At 40.0% G+C, this 21579-nt stretch overlaps 1 protein-coding gene across 1 annotated transcript in view; it reads right to left on the reverse strand.

Annotated features, from left to right (window-relative positions):
* Positions 1-21579, reverse strand: part of EPB41L4A (erythrocyte membrane protein band 4.1 like 4A) — a 325161-nt gene that overhangs the window by 103343 nt on the left and 200239 nt on the right. Inside the window, exons 7-9 of the mRNA XM_064274891.1 lie at positions 20477-20564; positions 16686-16774; positions 15842-15905 (exon numbers count right to left, since the gene is read on the reverse strand). Of these exons, the coding sequence (XP_064130961.1) occupies positions 15842-15905; positions 16686-16774; positions 20477-20564 (241 nt within the window). The remainder of the gene's footprint in view (positions 1-15841; positions 15906-16685; positions 16775-20476; positions 20565-21579) is intronic.

The raw sequence follows: 21579 nt of genomic DNA on the forward strand, positions 1-21579 counted from the left end.
CAGTACAAACATATACATGCACAGAAGAATTATCTGTTACTGTAAAATATTGGAAACTACCTAACTGTCCAAGTGGGAGACTGTTTGAATAAACTATGGTATGCACACTCAATGGAGTACAATACACAAAAGAATGAGAACTTTCAATGAACTCATATAGAGTAGTGTTTCTAGGAGATATTACTAAAAGAAAAAAAAGTACAAAAGCATCCATGGTATGCTATCTTTTAGGTAAGAAAGGAGAAACATGTTTATATACGCTTATCTTTACAAAAAGAAACACAGGGAAAATAAACTAGAAAACAATGAAGTTGGCTATCTACAAAGAAGGGTGGGGAAACAGAATGGAAGGAATGTAAGAATTAATGACCCTTCCCTTGAGTGTCCCTTTTTCTATAGTTTTGACTTTTGAAAGTATGTTAATATTCTACATATTTGAAAAACGAAATCAGATAAATAAGATTATGAAAGCAGGGGGACCTGTAACTGAAAGCAAATTGAAACAAATAAACCTAATTAGATTTAAATGAGGAAAAAAGGGAGGAAGGGAAGGAGGGGAAAGGAAGGAAGGAGGAAAAGGCCAAAAAATTTTCGAGCATATTATTTTGACTATATACCCTCTTTCTTGGCAAGGTGGGATGTGTGGGTGCAAGAACTGCAAAAAAATATTTATTTTAGTAGTTTGGTCAAAGCAATTCTGAAATTATTTGAGATGTATTTTAGAAATGAGTAAATGTGTTGCTGTTGTTGAAAACCAAGGTTCTCACGAAGAAGAGACATACAAATGGGAAATGGGGGAAGGTAAGAAAGAACTCTGTGGGGATGGATAGGAAATGGAGATACAGTACAAATGCATGATTTCTAAAATATCTAAGTATGTGCATAAGCATGTTTATGTGCACATATACATACTGTATTTTTATACAAATAATGTATGTCCTCTGTGCTTGTCAGTCATACCCTCCCCTAGCAGGGTACCCTCACAAGCCTAGCCATGCCAATCCTCTCCCACATGTTGCTGTAAAAAAATCAGCATAGCACGCTTATGAAAATACCTTGCAGGAGGAGGGCACAGCCAGCAAACCAGCACAGAAGACACGCATTATTTGCATACAAATACAGTATACGTATGCCTCTATTTATATGTGTATGCATGTGTATTATACGTGTATATGCATGCATATATTCCCTAGTTCTGTCCACTGAAATGGTCAAGAAGCAAAGTGACCCTAGCAGCAATTACCACAACTAGTGCCCAGATCTTGGTCTCTAAAACCACTCCCCACAAAACATAACCAGGGCTCCTTGGAGAAATGGCTGATACCAGAGTGGGTACAACATAGATGTAAGATAAGCCTGAAACATAACGCTAGAATGTAAGAAAGTACACAAAAAATGATGAGGCATGTCAAAAGGACACAGGAGCCAGATTGAAAGCTAAATCCAGGACAACCCTAAGCACCAAAAAATAGGTACAGTAATATATTTTAAACCATTAGAAAAAATAGAATATGCCTACACGAATAATAATTAAAAGGAAGAGAAGGTGGGGCTCTTCCTTACAGTAGAATGCTCTCTCACTGTCCTCGCCTTGATGTCCTTGTGCGCTGTTATGGATTGAATTGGGTCCCCCCAAAATGTGTATCAACTTGGCTAGACCATGATTCCCAGTATTGCATGGTTGTCCACCATTTTGTGATCTGATATGATTATTCTATGCATTGTAAATCCTAACCTTTATGATCTTATTGAGGCAGGGTCAGAGGCAGTTATGTTAATGAGGCAGAACTCAATCTACAGGCCTAGGTTGTGTCTTGAGTCAATCTCTTTTGAGATATAAAAGAATCAAATAGAGAGGAGAGGGACCTCCTACCACCAAGAATGATGAATCAGGAGTGGGGGTGGTGCGTTCTTTGGACCTGGGGGTTCCTGCACTAAGAAGCTTGTATACTAGGAAAAGATTGATGACAAGGTCATTCCCCCAGAGCCAAGAGACTGAGAAAGCCTTCTCCTGGAGTCGGCACCCCGAATTCAGACTTCTAGCCTCCTAGACTGTAAAAGAATAAACTTCTGTTTGTTAAAGCTATCCACTTGTGTCTGTCAGTTTCTGGTACTGTGGGTGCTTCTGTGTTGCTGTGATGCTGCAAGCTATGCCACTGGTATTCAGGTACTAGCAGGGTCACCCATGGAGGACAGGTTTCAGCTGAGCTTCCAGACTAAAACAGACTAGAACGAAGGACCCGGTAGTCTACTCCTGGAAAGCATTAGCCAGTGAAAACCTTATGAATACCCGCAGAACATTATCTGATATAGTGCTGGAAGATGAGCCCCCCAGGTTGGAAGGCACTCAAAAGATGACTGGGGAAGAGCTGCCTCCTCAAAGTAGAGTTGACCTTAATGACATGGATGGAGTAAAGCTTTCGGAACCTTCATTTGCTGATGTGGCATGACTCGAAATGAGGATAAACAGCTGCAAACATCCATTAACAATCAGAACCTAGAATGTATGAAGTATGAATCTAGGAAAATTGGAAATCGTCAAAAATGAAATGGAAAGCAAAAACATCGATATCCTAGGCATTAGTGAGCTGAAATGGACTGGTACTGGCCATTTTGAATTGGACAATCATATAGTCTACTATGCTGGGAATGACAACTTGAAGAGGAATGGTGTTGCATTCATCATCAAAAAGAACATTTCAAGATGTATCTTGAAGTACAACGCTGTGAGTCATAGGATAATATCCACACACCTACAAGGAAGACCAGTTAATACGACTATTATTCAAATTTACTCACCAACCACTAGGGCCAAAGATGTAGAAATAGAAGATTTTTATCAGCTGCGGCAGTCTGAAATTGATCAAACATGCAATCAAGATGCATTGATAATTACTGGTGATTGGAATGCAAAAGTTGGAAACAAAGAAAAAGGACCAGTAGTTGGAAAATATGGCCTTGGTGATAGAAACAATGCTGGAGATTGAGTGATAGAATTTTGCAAGACCAACGACTTCTTCATTGCAAATACCTTCTTTCACCAACAGAAACGGAAACTATACACATAGACCTCGAAAGATGGAACACACAGAAATCAAACTGACTACACATCAAGGCCAAGGACCGACTGTGGAACAGACCATCAATTGCTCATATGGAAGTACAAGCTGAAACTGAAGAAAATCAGAGCAAGTCCAGGAGAGCCAAAATGTGACCTTGAGTATATCCCACCTGAATTTAGAGACCATCTCAAGAATAGATTTGACGCACTGAACACTAGTGACCGAAGACCAGACGAGTTGTGGAATGACATCAAGGACATCATCCAGGAAGAAAGCAAGAGGTCACTGAAAAGACAGGAGAGAAAGAAAAGACCAAGATGGATGTCAGAGGAGACTCTGAAACTTGCTCTTGAGCATCGAGCACCTAAAGCAAAAGAATTCATTAAGTAAAAGAACTGAACAGAAGATTTCAAAGGGCCTCTCGAGAATACAAAGTATTACAATGACATGTGCAAAGAGCTGGAGATGGAAAACCAAAAGGGAAGAACATGCTTGGCATTTCTCAAGCTGAAAGAGCTGAAGAAAAAATTCAAGCCTCGAGTTGCAATAGTGAAGGATTCCATGGGGAAAATATTAAGCGACGCAGGAAGCATCAAAAGAAGATGGAAGGGATACACAGAGTCATTATGCCAAAAAGAATAAGTCAATATTCAACCATTTCAAGAGGTGGCATATGATCAGGAACTGATGGTACTGAAGGAAGAAGTCCAAGCTGCTCTGAAGGCATTGGCAAAAAACAAGGCTCCAGGAATTGATGGAATATCAACTGAGATGTTTCAACAAACAGATGCAGCACTGGAGGTGCTCACTAGTCTCTGCCAAGAAATATGGAAGACAGCTTCCTGGCCAACTGACTGGAAGAGATCCATATTTATGCCTATTCCCAAGAAAGGTGATCCAACTGAATGTGGAAATTATAGAACAATATCATTAATATCACATGCAAGCAAAATTCTGCCGAATATCATTCAAAAACGGCTGTAGCAGTATATCGACAGGGAACTGCCAGAAATTCAGACTGGATTCAGAACAGGATGTGGAACCAGGGATATCATTGCTGATGTCAGAAGGATCCTGGCTGAAAGCAGAGAATACCAGAAGGATGTTTACCGGTGTTTTATTGATTATGCAAAGGCATTTGACTGTGTGGATCATAACAAACTATGGATAACACTGCGAAGAACGGGAATTCCGGAACACCTAATTGTGCTCATGAGGAACCTTTACATGGATCAAGAGGCAGCTGTTCAGAAAGAACAAGGAGATACTGATTGGTTTAAAGTCAGGAAAGGTGTGCGTCAGTGTTGTATTCTTTCACCATACCTATTAATCTGTATGCTGAACAAATAATCCGAGAAGCTGGACTAAATGAAGAAGAACGGGGCATCAGGATTGGAGGAAGACTCATTAACAATTTGCGTTATGCAGATGACACAACCTTGCTTCCTTAAAGCGAAGAGGACTTGAAGCACTTACTAATGAAGATCAAAGACCACAGCCTTCAGTATGGATTACACCTCAACATAAAGAAAACAAAAATCCTCACAACTGGACCAATGAGCAATATCATCATAAATGGAGAAAAGATTGAAGTTGTCAAGGATTTCATTTTACTTGGATCCACAATCAACAGCCATGGAAGCAGCAGTCAAGAAATCAAAAGACGCATTGCATTGGGTAAATCCGCTGCAAAGGACCTCTTCAAAGTGTTGAAGAGCAAAGATGTCACCCTGAAGACTAAGGTGCGCCTGACCCAAGCCATCGTATTTTCAATCACATCATATGCATGCGAAAGCTGGACAATGAATAAGGAAGACCGAAAAAGAGTTGACGCCTTTGAATTGTGGTGTTGGCGAAGAATATTGAATATACCATGGACTGCCAAAAGAACGAACAAATCTGTCTTGGAAGAAGTGCGGCCAGAATGCTCCTTAGAGGCAAGGGTGGCGAGACTGCGTCTTACATACTTTGGACATGTTATCAGGAGGGATCAGTCCCTGGAGAAGAGCATCATGCTTGGCAGAGTACAGGGTCAGCAGAAAAGAGGAAGACCCTCAAGGAGGTGGATTGACACAGTGGCTGCAACAATGAGCTGAAGCATAACAACGATTTTAAGGATGGCGCAGGACCGGGCAGTGTTCCGTTCTGTTGTGCATAGGGTTGCTATGAGTCGGAACCGACTCGACGGCACCTAACAACAACAACAACATCCAGTTGTGGTATTACAGCAGCACTACATAAATAAGACACGCACCTCCCTATCCAGCTTGAATTTCAGGGCAAATCACTGTAATTGCGCCCCTCCCTCATTGGATTTCCTTTTCCTTTGCTCACTTTGTATTACTCTATTGACAAAACCACAACCCAGGTTAAAACTAACTCTCTACTTTGCACCTGCACCAGGGGCACCGAATGTGGCTGCAGAAAGTACTCAATAACTGGGCTGACTGTAAATTCATGACCCTTAATGGAAGGAATCCACTGATAAACGTGGAGGGAGTAGTAGAATTGAAAAATGAGCACTTTGCAACCATCACAGTAAAAGACTGGATCAAGAAAGAATTCTCAATGAATGTCAAATCTACAAGGAAATTTTGATGAGGAGCACAATATTCACATTGATTTAAATTGTCTTTCCACAGACTACTTCTCAGTTGCAATAGAGAAAAAAAATACAAGTAATTATATGCTGGAGAAAATGTGGGCAACGCCATGACCAGGTGATCAAATTTAAAAAATAAGGGATAGATGGACATTATGTAACTCCAGACCTGACGACCAGAGGACACAGCTTCACCTACACAGGCTTCTGGCTGAGAATGTATAACCTGAGTCTAATCATAAGGAAACATCAGGCAAACATGAACTGCAAAACTTTCTATTTTAAAAAGTGAGATAAAACTATATTCTTCGAAAATATCAATGTTATAAAAGACAAATACTATGGAAGTCTTCCAGATTAAAAGAGGATAACTGGATTCTACACAGGAGGGGAAAAATGCTATAAAGGAAATTATTAGGTCAACCAACAAAACTGCAATACAAAAAGTAGATGATAAAAATACTATATCAATATAAATTTATCAAATTGATAATTTATTATGTTGCACTGTGGTTATACGAGAGAACATCTTACTCTCAAGAAATACCCACTGCAGTATTTGTTGATGCTGTTGTTAGGTGCTGTCGAGTCGGTTCTGAATCATTGTGAGCCTATGTACAACAAAATGAAACACTGCCTGGTCCTGTGTCATCCTAACAATCTTTGCTATGTTTGAGCCCACTGTTGCAGCCACTGTGTCAATTCATCTGGTCAAGGGTCTTCCTCTTTTTCAATGACCACTGAAGTATTTAGAGGCAGTGATATATGATAAAGGAATGGGGTAAAATGTTAACAATAACTGAATCTAAGTAAAAATAGATAAACATGGGTGTTGTTTGTGATATTTTTATTTTTGCAACTTGTTATAAATTTGAAATTATTTTCAAATAAAGTTTTTAAAAATAAATTTATGATTCTATTTAAACAGTGAAAGGAATTCCCAGCTGACATAAGCCAGGCCTCTAGGATTGTTGACAAACATTGACAACTCCTGGCCATCATCACTTCCCGTGTTCCTCCTCAAAGTAGGCCTGACAGCTCTGCCAAGTGAGTCTAATTACTCATGGCAGGAGTTGCCAGGAACTTTCTGGTCTACATCATGTCACACTGGGTAAGTTTATCTGAGGTTAATTTCGAGATGCATTATAAACAAAGATAATCACAACCTCGTTAACTCATACTTTCATTTATTCAACAAATGTCCTGACTACATGCCATGTTTTGGGCTTAGTGCTAGGAAGTCTATCCTCTCCCTGTTGCCTAAACTGAGAAATTTGGATGTGGTTCTAAATTCCTCCCTACTTTTCTCAAAAACATTCAACCTGCTACCAATCAGAAAGAATTTTACAAATTTCCTGGGGTGGGGTTGGAGGTTGCCCCCAGTTGAAAAACACTGCCCTAGACCCTCCCATGTACAATGACCATGACCCCACCATAATTTTAATGCCAAGCATCCCACTCTGACCAGCGCTTCTCTCTCTAGCTCACAACCTCCAGTGCTCTACCCCCAACAATCCTTCAATCTCACCAAGACCTTTGCCCATAGATTCTACCATTCGTTGTCTTTGCTCCCCTTCTTATCCGGCTTTAATTTCAAGGGAAATTCCTGTAATCACTCCTCTTCCTCACTGGATTCCCTTGCCCTTTTCTGTCTGTGAATTACTCTCTTGACAAAACCACAACTCTGGTTTAATCTACCCCTCCACCTCAAGCATGCAACAGTGGCGCCAAATGTGGCTGGAGAAAAGCACACAATGGCTGGGCTGCCTGTAAATGTATGACCCTCATGATATCCAAGGAGTCCCTGGGTGGCACAAAGGGTTACACATTGGACTACTAACTGAAAGGCTGGACCTTCAAACCCACCCAGAGGTGCCTCAGAAGTAAGGCCTGCTGATCTGCTTCAAAAGGGTTACAGCCAAGAAAACCCTATGGAGCAGTTCTTTTCTGCACATGCAGGTCACCAGGAGTCAGAATCGACCCAACAGCAACTAACAATAACAATGCTATCCAGCCATCATACCGTATGTACTGTTTCTTTCCTAAACTATGTCATGCCTTCCTCTTTCTTCACATCCCCAACACTTCCTCCCAAACCTCAGTCTCAACTGATGACCTTGCCACCTAGTTTCTGGGAAAAAAAAAAAAAAAAAAGGCAAAGCAATCCTAAGAGAACTATCCATGCACTCTGATCTACATTCCTTTCCTCTGTCTTTTGCCTGCTAACCGTAGATGAACTGTCCTGGTTCCTGTCTAAAACCAACCCTCCATTTATGCACTAGATGCCATTCCCTGTGATCTACTCAAGGAATGTCATTCCAGCAATTCTCTTTCTCTTCTACATCACCAAGTTTATTGTCTATTGAATCATCTCCATCAGTGCATATATGTGCTATTATTTCTTCCAGCCTAAAAGAAAACAAAAATACCTCCTCTTCTTGACCACTTCCCCTGATAGCTATCATCCTATTTGTCTGTTGTCCTTTGCACCAAAACTCTTCAAGAGTTGTCTATATTTATCACCTCTAAGTCTTCTCTTCCCATGAATTCTCTTTTGTTTTTTTTTTCTTAATGAAGTTTCATCAATTAATTTCTTTATTCTCCTATTACAGAACTTTCAGGTTATTTTCAGAGCCCTGGTGGCGAAGCGGTTAAAAGCTCAAGCTGCTAACCAAAATGTCAACAGTTCAAATCTACCAGCCACTCCTTGGAAACCCTATGGGGCAGGTCTACTCTGTCCTGTAGGGTCACTATGAATCAGCACTGACTCCATGGCATGTAACAGGTTGTTTTCACTTTGACTTTTATACAAGTGCTGCAATGAACATACATGTCTCTTTGTGTTTCTCTGGGGTACACATATCTAAGAGTGGTTTGAAGCTCACTTTTCCCTATCCAGCAGATGGTCTTGCCAATGATCTCCTACAACATCCCTAAATCCAGCGGTTAATTCTCTGTCTTTAGTTATGTCAACATCATTTGACACTTCCTTAATACACTATTTTTACTTGATTTCTGGGACACCACACTGTCTTAGTGTTCCTGCTACCTCAGTGGCTATTCCTTCTCAGTTTCTTCACTGGTTCCTATTCTTCTGTTCTTACCTATACTCACTCTCCTGGTGATCTCATCCAGTCATGAATTTGAATACCAGTTATATGCCAGCGATTCTCAGATTCTGTGCAGACCTTGGTTCTAAACTCTAGACTCATAGGCCCACTCTTTTGACATCTCCACTGAGATGTCTAAGAGGCATGTTAAACTCAAAATATTCAAAATGGGACTCCTTATATTCCCTTGAAAGCTGCTCCATGCACAACCTTCTCTAACTCCCTTCATGGTATCTCCATTCTTCCTGCCTCACAGACCAAAGACCTTCAAATCTTCAAGACTCCTCTCTCACACCTCCCTCAAAAGCAAAACAAAACAAACCCATTGCCATCAAGTTGATTCCGACTCATAGTGACCCTACAGGACAGAGTAGAACTGCCCCAAAGGGTGTCCAAGGCTGTAAATCTTTATGGGTGCAGACCACCGCATCTTTCCCCAATGCAGCGGCTGGTAGGTTCAAACCTCCAACTACTGCGCCACCTGGGTTCCTTCATATCTCCCTATGTCCAGGAAATGCTGATGTCTAAATCTAGAGTACAACAGCTTCTCACCACTTCAATTCTTGCTACCTTGGTCAGAGCCACTGTCATCTCTCACTTGGATTTTTGAAATGGTTGTTGAATGAGTAAACAAGGAACGATCCTGGCTCTCAAGATATTTGGCAAAAATCAACTGTTTGATACTAGATTTTTTTTTAATTACTTGTAAATACATATTCTTAAAACCAAAAACTAACTCATATATAGTTAGAGAGAAATATTTCCATTAAAATCAGAAACCAATCAAGGATAACTTGTATTACTAGATCACTTAACATTCTCTTAAAAGTTCTGACCAATACTAAAATATGAAACATGACAGAAATGGAGGAATAAACTATTTTTATTTGAAGGTTATGTAATTACACAACTAGAAAATTTCATGAAAATCAAATTAAGAATTCCTAGCCAGAAAACAAGAATACAATAAAGTTGTCAGATCTGAGATAAAATTCTTTAGTTTCCCCTTAGGCTAGCAAAAACCAGTTAGAATCCCCCGAGGAATGTGCTCCCTTAAACAATTAACCATACAAGACCACGTGGTCAACATTTACATAAAAGCAAATACGTGAAGGCAATGAGAGGCAGGAAATTGGATGGATAGAAGTAGGGTTGGCAGGGTGGAAATGGTGTGAGGGTTGACATATTACAGGGATTGTAACAAATGTCACAGAACAGTTTGTGCATGGACTACTGAATGGGAATCTAATTTGCTGTGTAAACCTTCATCTAAAACAATAAAATATTAAAAAACAAAAAAACAAAACCAGAAGATACAATGAGAGAGAAAAACTATACCCATAACATAACAAGAAAAAAAAGTAAAACACATAAAAATAAAACTTACTAAGCACTGTGTAGGCACATATGAATAAACCCAAAAAAACCAAACCCATTGCCATCGACTCATAGCGATTCTATATGGCATAGTAGAACTGCCCCATCCAGTTTCCAAGGAGCACCTGGTGGATTCAAACTTGCCGACATTTTGTTTAGCAGCCATAGCACTTAACCACTATGACATCAGGGTTTCTGCACATATGAATGAGTATTATAACATAAGAAGAAATGCTTATTGACATGATGCTATGTATAAAAGCTATGTACAAAGTCATATAAGGAATGATGTACTCTCATGGATTGAATAGCATCCCCCAAAAATGTATCAACGTGGCTAGGCCAGGATTCCCAGTACGTGTGATTATCTACTATTTTGTCATCTGATGTGATTTTCCTGTGTGTTGCAAATCCTACCTCTATGATGTTAATGAGATGGGATTAGCAGCAGTTATGTTAATGAGGCAGGATTCAATCTACAAGATTAGGTTGTGTCTTAAATCAATCACTTTTGAGATACAAAAGAGAGAAGGAAGTGAGCAGAGAGACAGGGGGATCTCATACCATCAAGAAAGTAGTGCCAGAAGCAGAGTGTGTCCTTTGGACCTGGGGTCCCTGCGCTAAGAAGCTCCTAGTTCAGGGAAAGATTGATGACAAGGTCCCTGTGCTAAGAAGCTCCTAGTTCAGGGGAAGATTGATGACAAGGATCTTCCTCCAGAGCCGACAGAGAGAGGAAGCCTTCCCCTGGAGCTGGCACCATGAATTTGGACTTCTAGCCTCCTGGGCTGTGAGAGAACAAAATTCTGTTTGCTGAAGCCATCCACTTGTGGTATTTCTGTCACAGCAGCACTAGATAACTAAGACGTGCACATATAGGTATGTTGTTATTGTTAGGTGCCATTGAGTTGATTTCAACTCATAGTGACCCCATGTAACAGAATAGAACTGCCCCATAGTGTTTCCTAGGATGTAATCTTTTGGGTGGGTGGGTGTGTGTGTGTGGGTGTGTGTGGGTGCGCGTGTGTGTGTTTTCATTAAAAAATTTACATACAAATTGTTTTCTGACATTGGTTGTACTCCCCGCAATATGTCAGCACTCTCACCCTTTCCCTTTCCACCCTGGGTTTTCCGTGTCCATTCGTCCAGTTTTCTTGTCCCTTCCTGCTCATTTTTGCTTTTGGGAAGGCGTTGCCCATTTGGTCTCATATACTTGATTGAACTAGAAGTATGTTCCTCACGTGTACCATTGCTTGTTTTATAGGCCTATCTAATCTTTGGCTGAAAGGTGGACTTCAGGAGTGGCCTCAGTTCTGAGTTAGTAGGGTGTCTGGGGGGCTCCTCCAGTCTCTATCAGACCAGTAAGTCTGGTCCTGTTTTGTGAATTTGAATTTTGTTCTATATTTTCCTGCCGCTCTGTTTGGGACCCTCTATTGCATTGGGTAAATCTGCTGCAAAGGACCTCTTCAAAGTGTTGAAGAGCAAAGATGTCACCCTGAAGACTAAGATGCGCCTGACCCAAGCCATCATATTTTCAATCACATCATATGCATGTGAAAGCTGGACAATGAATAAGGAAGACCAAAGAAGAGTTGATGCCTTTGAATTGTGGTGTTGGCTAAGAATATTGAATATATCATGGACTGCCAAAAGAATGAACAAATCTGTCTTGGAAGAAGTGTGGCCAGAATGCTCCTTAGAGGCAAGGATGGCGAGACTGCTTCTTACATACTTTGGACGTGTTGTCAGGAGGGATCAGTCCCTGGAGAAGGGCATCATGCTTGGCAGAGTACAGGGTCAGCAGAAAAGAGGAAGACCCTCAACGAGGTGGACTGACACAGTGGCTGCAACAATGAGCTCAAGCAACACGATTGTAAGGATGGCATAGGACTGGGTAGTGTTTCGTTCTGTTGTGCATAGGGTCGCTATGAGTCGGAACCAACTCGATGGCACCTAACAACAACAACAACGTTGTGATCCCTGTCAGAGCAGTTGGTGGTGGCAAATGGGCACCATCTACGGGTTCTTCTGGGCCCTAGGGTGTGATCTTTACAGAAGCAGATCACTAAGTCTTTCTCCCCTAGACCCACTGGGTAAGTTCAAATCACCAACCTTTCGGTTAGCAGCTGAGCACTTAACCACTGTGCCATCAGGGCTCCTTCATATAGGTATATATAGATATATTATGCTGTCATGGAATAGCACAAAATCTGAAAGGAATTGTGCAAAAATATTAATAATCATTACCTCTGATTTTTAGGATAATGGGTAATTTAAATTTTCTTTGTTGTATATTTTCTAGATTTTCTACAGTCACCATCTAAGACCTTTTTATTAAAATGTTAGATTTCCTGTAGAGTATTGTATTAAACACAAGGCCTACTGTGAAGTTAAAATAATGGGTAAAAGTGCTTAGCTTCTGAATCTGTCAGAGGCACAAATTTTTACAAAACCAATATTTAATTGTAGACAACTATTTGTGGCTCTCAAGTTGAATTACCGAGTTCATTATGTTATTCTTATCTGTCCAAGATGTAATTATTATTTGTGGATGCAAAATGATATATGAATAAATACATAGTACAGTTAACATGTTATTAGTTCTTATTAAGATATGTTACAATGGGAATAGTTAATATTAATAAAGGAGTTGGAGAGTGTTAGTGGTATAGTAAACATCAAGAAAACATTTTTTTTTTTAACCCATAGGACACTGCCTGTTCATTTGGGAATGAATCTCTGAATTTAGCCCTAACAGCACTGAACATACTGAGTTAAGTCTCTCAGCCAAACCAGCAGACCAGAAAACCAGCAGAATAAGCATTTTAGCCATTTTTCAAGCTGAATGTGATTACTGTTCCAGGTGATGGGTTTTAGAGAGCTTTTTCATTCAATCTGTGATTAGAGTTAGGCCTCCATAATAATCAAGTTAATTCTACCATTATGTAAATCACTGCCTCATAGAGAGGTACCCTGGTGGAAAAAGAAAAAAGACCCTGCAAGCAAGAATGCTCAGGAAATGCAGTGCTTTGGTTAAATTAATGTGCTATTTAATAACAGTAATAATAAAAATCCCTTTGATTCAGTTCTCTCAGTTATGCGACCTGCTTTTCCCCCCTCACTAAAGATCACTGAAGGAGCCCTGGTGGTGCACTGGTAAAACACTCAGCTGCTAAGCAAAAGGTCTTGGTTGGAACCCACCAGCCACTCTATGGGAAAAAGATGTGGCAATCTGCTTCTGTAAAGATTACAGCCTTTGGGGACCCTACAGGGTGGTTCTACCCTATCCTGTAGGGTCGCTACGTGTCCGAATCTACTCAATGGCAATGGGTTACAGATCACTGACTCTGAGCCAGAGTGTGCGGTTCCTCGGGCCACACCTGAATATCCATTCCATCTCAGAGATGGAAAAGGGGCTGGGGACTGAACTGAATGTGTCCTACAATACAGACTGCGACTAAAAAGTGACACTGCGATATTAATTTTGTTGTTTTCTGCTAATAATCAAGAAGTCTAAGAAGTTGAAAACTCTGGTTACATCTGATTTTACCATATACTAATGAGCACCAGCTCAACAGCAACTAACAAAAACAACAATCCTGAGACAGAACAGGACACTTGAAGGCACTGTAGTGATAACATAAAAGGAGTGCCCCAAAGGACCTCACTCACAAAAATGACTTAAGCATGAAGGGGAAAAAAATACTTTGAATAATAGTAATCTTCTATAAAAAGTCTTATCATTTTATTAGCATATTCTTCTAAAAAGCTTGAAACATTACTTTCCCAATGCACTTAGCAGACTTTACTCCTTGTATTATCCTGCTCAGTGTTCTAAAAATTATCTGGCAAAAATCTCTAGGTTTTGCTCAAAACTTAGACCATTACAAAAACAATTCTAAAAAACTTCAAAAAAAAAAAAAAATCATATGAAACCAATGGTAGGATGGGGGGGAAATGACACAATACTACTATCTAGCTATTCCATTTCTGTGGATAATTCTAATCCTACTGCTGATTCAATCTTACATTAGCACATCTTTTAAGACTGATGTCTCTAATCATGAGTGAAGATAACTGTGAAGTGTCTCCAAATTGAACAGTTGGACTATCACTTACTTAACACTTACTATCACTTACTTACCCCTTTCCTTACAATTTTAAAATTCAGTTCAAAAATCTAATGTTATCAATAAATTTCATCATTTATTGTTCAGGGTGGCATTTTTTTGCCCCCCACCCCGAAGGAGAACAAATAGCAATATCACATTTTCTGATTAGCAGTACATGCTCTCAGTAGTTTGAGTCATTCAACACAAATTTCTTGGGTGCTTACTACATGTGACGCACTGTGCCCAGTACCATGTTCCAACCACAGTTATAGCTGTGCCTTTCCTGGGTCTTAAATTGCGGATCCACAAGCTGAGCATAATTTTCATTCATTTATTTATTTGTTTCTACAAGCATCTCATCAAAAAGCAAGTCAACCCAGCTCTCTATTCACTTAGCTTTTGTTCTATATAAAGAGACAGAGGGGTGGATTCTCCTACATCATATTTACTCTCATTTATCAGACAGACATGGATTATTCTAACAGCACTTCAAGGGAGCACTGTTTTCACAGGTACATTAAAAAGAAACTTTTACATCCTTGCCTTCTTTTACTCAGTTCCCTACAAGCTTCCTGTCAAGGCATGAAAGCACTTCCAGGCACTGATATATACAGTGCCCATTACCCACACAACTCTGGAGGACACTAACAGGTTGAAGAGCAAAAGTCAGCATTTGTACCTTCACCTGACACCCTCCCTTGAAAGTATTTCCGAGCTGGTTTATCTACCACGCTCAACAAGGGAAAGCGCAGAAGTGTTACTCCCCACAGTCTGTTAATTTACTTCAGAACAAAAATAGGACACTTTTTACACTGTATGTAGACTGCACCCTTATAAAATGACTACTACCTTTACAGACAGTATGAAACAGCAAATTACACTCATAATGATTATTATTGTTGTTGGGTGCCATCCAGTCAATTTTCAAATTATAGCAAACCCATGTGGCAGCGTAGGACTTCCACATAGGGCTTTCTAGGCTATAATCTTTACTGAAGGAGCCCTGGTGGCACAATGGTTAACCAAAAGGTCAAGCGTTCCAACCCACCAGCCCTCCGCCAGGGAAAAGATCTGGCGATCTGTTTCCATAAAGATTACAGACTAGGAAACCCTATGGGACAGTTCTACGCTGTCAAATAGGGTCTGTATGAGTCCAAATCAATTTGACAACACTCAACAACAACAATCTTTACAGAAGCAGACTGCTCATTACAGAGCCCTGGATGGGTTCAAATCACCAGCCTTTCTCATTAGCCAAGTTCTTAACTGTCATACCACCAGGGTTCCTCCTAATAATGATAATTGACTAATAATGATAATCACTCCCTATTCTCCTCTGCCCCAGAAAGATTTTTTTTTCCTTTGCTAAAACTAAAATGGTATTTCTCCATTGCCATCTCATTCATTTCTGCTCACTTCCCTTTCCCCTCCTTGAGAAGTTATGCTTGAGTCAATGAACCTGGTTCCATGTGGCTGCAGCTGAAGAAGACCCTGTAGTTTGTTTTGCTATGTATTTTAAGTTATAAATGAGCAGACAAGACTTCCACTCTTGCTTTAGCTAAGTGCTAAAGAAAAACTTACATCTTTTCCCAGGACTCTGAGTTCAAACTGAGTTTCCTTAAAGTGAACCTTTGTAATCCGAGGCCTGAAAAACAAAGCAGATGTTTGTTTTTGTTATTGTTAAGAATGAATCTTTCAAAAATTCACAGAAGTATCCAGTGGAAAAAGATTGGTTAACCATGGTTTCTTTATATACTGCTTTGGGGATGGTAGAGAGTTCTATGTCCTTTGCCCCGGACATCTTCCAAAACAAAATTTGTTTCTCCTTCTCCTCCACTAAATGCACAGCCAAAAAACCAAACCAAACCAGCTGACTCCAACTCATGGTGACCCCTCCGTGTCAGAATAGAGCTGTTGTTCCACAGGGTTCTCAGTGGCTGATTTTTTGGAAGTAGATCACCAGGACTTTCTTCCAAGATGCCTCTGGACAGACTTGAATCCCCAACCTTTTGGTTAGCAAGCCCCCAGGCCCTGGAAGTACTGCCTTCCCAGACACAGTACAGGTAAAAGGCTCCCCAGTCTCTCCCAGATCCTTCCCCGTTCAGAGCTAGAACTCAGCATCATCCTTAGCCCACAGCGCACCAGAACACAGATGTCCAGTCAGGCCCTGGAATGGTAGGAAATCCTATCACACACTGCATCCATGGACAAGAGTCTAGAATCATAGTACCTGAAACTTACGGAGAAAACATATACTAAGCTTTTTTGGGAGAACACTTACATTCAATTTCACTCATTTATTTATCAACCACTGGAAGCATACCTGATGGTTTTCCCCAACCCCTTCACTGACACACAAGTCTCATTAACCCAACATATGTCATTTATAACTTTAATATTAACTCCGTCCTCAAGTTGTACCTACCAGAAATACTTGCCCACTTGTTTTTTATTCTTGTAGACAACAACACCAACCGGAGTTAATCCTAAGAAATACTCAGACTTGTTTTCCCCCTACAAAAACAAACACATAACCATGAATTTATTCACATAAAACTCTTTCCCAAACTATAAAGAGCCAAACAGAAATAATTTGCTGTATTAATATCGGATGTAATATTTGAAAGATGTCAACTTAGAAAGTTGTGGTTGTTAAGTGTCACTGAGTCAGTTCTGACTCACAGTGACCCTACGTACAATAGAACGAAACACTGCCTGGTCCTGCATCATCCTCACAATCATTACTGTGTTTGAGCCCATTGTTGCAGCCACTGTGTCAATCCATCTCGTTGAGGGTCTTCCTCTTTTTCATTGACTGTCTGCCTTACCAAGCACAATGTCCTTCTCCAGGGACTGGTCCCACCTGATATCATGAAATATATGAGACAAAGTCTTGCCATCCTTGCTTCCAAGGAGCAATCTGGCTGTACTTCTTCCAAGACAGACTCATTCGTTCTTCTGGCAGTCCATGGTATATTCAATTTTATTCACCAACACCATAATTCAAAGATATCAATTCTTCTTTGGTCTTCCTTTTTTCACTGTCCAGCTTTTGCATGTGTATGAGGCAACCAAAAAATACCATGGTTTGGGTCAGGTGCACCTTAATTCTCAAAGTGACATCTTTGCTTTTCAACACTTTAAAGAGGTCTTTTGTAGCAGATTTGCCCAGTGCAATATATCATTGGATTTCTTCATTGCTGTTTCCATGAACCCTGATTGTGGATCCAAGAAAAATGAAATCCTTGACAACTTCAATAGTTAAGTTATACTAGTATCTAAGCTGTTGTTCATTTTTTTCAAAGTTTTTAAGAAAACTTTTCTGTCTTAATATTAACTCATAACTGCAGCTAATTAAAAGGAATCCGGTCTGCCAATCTGACCACTAAATGACTCACCCCATGTTGCTTGGGTCAGTGGTGTTCACCACTAATTAAAGCTGATGCCTGGTTGCTATGGAAACCAATGACATCAGAATCTCTAGTGATGAGGCCTAGGTATCAAAAGCACAAAAAACCTCCAGGCGATTCTCCTGAGCAGGCAAGGATTGAAAACCACTGGCTTTTATCAGGGGTTTCCCTAGTGGTTCAGCTGGATCTCACTCTCTGATGTGGGCAATTGTGAGGCCTGGTCACTACCACCACCCTCTCCAGAAAATTCAGATGGCTGCAGGCAGTCACACACTGGGATTTTCATAGGTCTCTATTATGCTCTCTCTACCTTTCACTTGTGATTTTTAAGACTTCTAAAAATTAAAAAAGATAAACTCTTCTGGTAAAGGCTAAACTCATTGCCATCAAGTTGATTACCACCCACAGCAACCCTGTAGGACAAAGTAGAACTGCTCCATAAGGTTTTCAAGGCTGTCATCTTTAGGGAAGCAGACTGCCACATCTTTCTAAGACTAAAAAATAACACAAAATAAAAAAGCCCATTGCCATCGAGTCAATTCTGACTTATAGCAACCTTACGGAATGGAGTAGAAATGCCCCACTGGGTTTCCAACAAGTAGCTGTTGGATTCGAATTGCCAATCTTTTGGTTAGCAGCCCAGCTCTTAACCACTATGCCATTAGGGCTCCTTTCTAAGGTTACTCAAACCGAAACCAAATCCATTACCATTAAGTTGATTCCAATTCATTGCTACCCTATAGGACAGAGTAGAACTGCTCTATATGGTTTCCAAGGAGCGGCAGGTGGATTCGAACTGCCAACCTTTTGGTTAGCAGCCAAACTCTTAACCACTGTACCACCAGGGCTCCATTTTCTAAGACTAAACCAAAAAAACCAAAATCATTGCTGTCGAGTCAATTTCAACTCATATCAACCCTATAGGGCAGAGTAGAACTGCCCCATAGAGTTTCCAGGGAGCGCCTGGTGGATTCAAACTGCTGACCTTTTGGTTAGCAGCCTTAGCACTTAACCACTAAGCCACCAGGGTTTCCTGACTAGGGTTTCTAAGACTAAACCCAAAAACCAAACCCACTGCTGTCAAGTCGATTCCAACTCATAGAGACCCTATAGGACAGAGTAGAACTGCCCTCATAGAGTTTCCAAGGAGCACCTGGTGGATTTGAACTGCCGGCCTCTTGGTTAGCAGCCATAGCACTTAACCACTACACCACCAGGGTTTCCTTTCTAAGACTAAAAATAAATTTTTTTTAGGTTTCCTTTCTAAGACTAAAAAGACCCTTAATTTCCAGGCAATGGTAGACCCCAGTGAAGAAAATGGGATCCTAAAACAATCAAAAAAAATGACCAACAGAGTGGGCACCAAGGACGTGTACAGAACTGTCTGCTTGTTCTAATGATGTTTCTAGTCTAGGGTCAAATAGCAGTCTGCAAAATTATATTCCCAAGGAACATCAGAAAACAAGTATGCTTTGGAAGAATTTCAGCTGTTGCCCATTTCCAGCTCTAAAAATTTAATCTTAAAAGAATATATGGACAATTCTAAGGAATCTAGCTCATTTGCCATAAATTTACATCACCCACAAAAAAATGTTTGTGAATTAGTATAAACATTACACAAATGCAGAAGCATTTCGCAGGACAATCTCTCTTTATAAGGTTCCTATAGGATACTGAAAGAAAACGAACAACAAAAAAACACTGGAAACCTAAAAGATTAATGTACCTGAGAGGGAAAGTTTTAGAGGTATTCTTAACAAACAATAATATGAAAACTCTAATGAGATGGCAGTGCAATATATCAGGGAAGCGCTACTTCCCCAAATCTGCGACCTTTATCACCAAATTAACTGCAAACCCAGGAATGCTTCTAACTCTTCAAAATAATGTGAGATGATTTCTTGTTTTAGGAAACCCTGATGAACAAAAGACATATTACAGAATGAATGCATGAGTGAGTTATTTGCATTACAGGAAGTTTTATCAAGGTTCCTTAAAAATTGAGCTCCATGATCCAGCTGAAAAATTCAGTCTCTCTGTAATCTTTAGCAATTCATATCCTGTAGAGTAAGACACTTGACTCCTTTTTTCAAATAAACAGATGTAACTACTGCTAACTAAACTCATATAAAATCAAAGGCAATGGCATTTCAATCTCACTGGCACAGAATAATCAATTGGCAGCTTTAGAAAACTGGCTCAAAATCTAAGGCCCGGACCCAGAACACTCACATAGATTCACTGTAATTGCTCACTGGCTCTATTCGGCAAATTTTCAGCAGCTACCGAAGAAGATCTGCAAAATGTTTCTAGTGGTGCAGTGACACCTACAGTAGGTAGTAACCCTAAAATTGACAGAACTGCACATCCAACATAGAACCACCAAAAGCTATACCTTGGGCTGCTGCCTAATGCCCACCTTACCTGGCAAGTCATTTTATGAACGTTTTTCAGCCATAAAATCTATTTTTGGAAAATCCTCATGTTTTCTGTCTAATACAATCAATTACAGACTAATCTTAAATTGTTTTGACATTTAGGCTAAGCCCTTTGGAGCTATTATCCAGATTGTGTTTTCAAGCCCAGTTAATTGTTTTCTACACATGGAAATATAATCACAGACTTATGCAAAACTCATTAGGGTTTAATCCACACATGAGATGCTTTGTGTTCAAAAAACACAGAGGCAAAAGTATCATCGGCTTGCTAAACAACAGGATTGCGGCTTTCCTTTAGGAGTCTCCATGACTTTTTAAGAAAAATGTCATCAGCTTAAGATATTTTGTGTTAATTAAATGTTACTCACATAGACAGGATGGAGGTCAACGCCATACATCTCCAGGGACTTGGCAGTCCTCAAGTAATTCAGCTCTGCTTCAGAAGGAGCCTGACCCCTATCCCCAGCATAAAAACAAAGAGACTTACTTTACTGATAGCTATGGCACTCACAGAGAATGTAAACCAACTTCATTACAGTCACTGGAAAAATAAATAATCCTTTGTGCTAATGCAAATTTAAGTCTTCATATTTCAAGAAGGTCCCCTGCCTTCTTGGGGACAAAATTTTATACTCTAAGGTGATACTTAAAAAAAAAAAAAAAAAAAAGGTGATACTTACATTAAGTTAATTTCATTTACTAAATCTATTTGTGCTCATTATAGCCTGTCCCCAATGTCACAATATATATTAATCCTCAGTTTCAAAACCCCCTAAAGAGCTTGGTGAGAATATAAGCACTCAAACTAAAAAGCATGCCCTTTACAAAGAGGAAAATGTCTTCCTGCACCAGCAGCTCTCCATCAGACGGAAGGGAATAAAGCAGTAGGGTTGGGGAAGAGAATGGGCCCCTGCAACTCAACTGGGGTCACAGCAACATCTCCTGAGCATGCGTGTGGTTTGAAAATGCTTTAATTCATATTTGGAAATTGTAAAACTACTTATCATTTTTTTCATACAAAGTACAGAAACCTTCCTGAAATCTTCATTGGCTATAATATACAGAAAATTGTGTGTGTGTGTGTGTGGCAGAGAGAGGGAGAAAGACAGAATTTTAATGGTTAACAAAAAGAGCTATAAATTAAAAAAAATTAAGAAATCTTGCTTTGGTGCATTTCCATATCGACATATTCCTGTTTTGGCCATGGTGCTGTGGAAACCCAGCAACACGCCAGACTTTTGATATCCGTGAAGAATGTTCATTACAAATTAGATACAAGACAGCTGCCAAGTCGTGACCAAGCTGTATTCTCTCAGAAATAAGTTACATGTCAACATTATCACGTAAGACATACATAAGGGCCTTTACCCACAATTCCTTGATAATTTCAAAATAAAACTGTACTTTGAAACTTCGAGTAGAATTAGTATTCTCAGAATCTGCCAAACACACCGCCCTTCATAATGTTGTA

The sequence above is a fragment of the Loxodonta africana genome, chromosome 2, assembly GCF_030014295.1.
Source record: "Loxodonta africana isolate mLoxAfr1 chromosome 2, mLoxAfr1.hap2, whole genome shotgun sequence".
Lineage (NCBI taxonomy): Eukaryota > Metazoa > Chordata > Mammalia > Proboscidea > Elephantidae > Loxodonta > Loxodonta africana.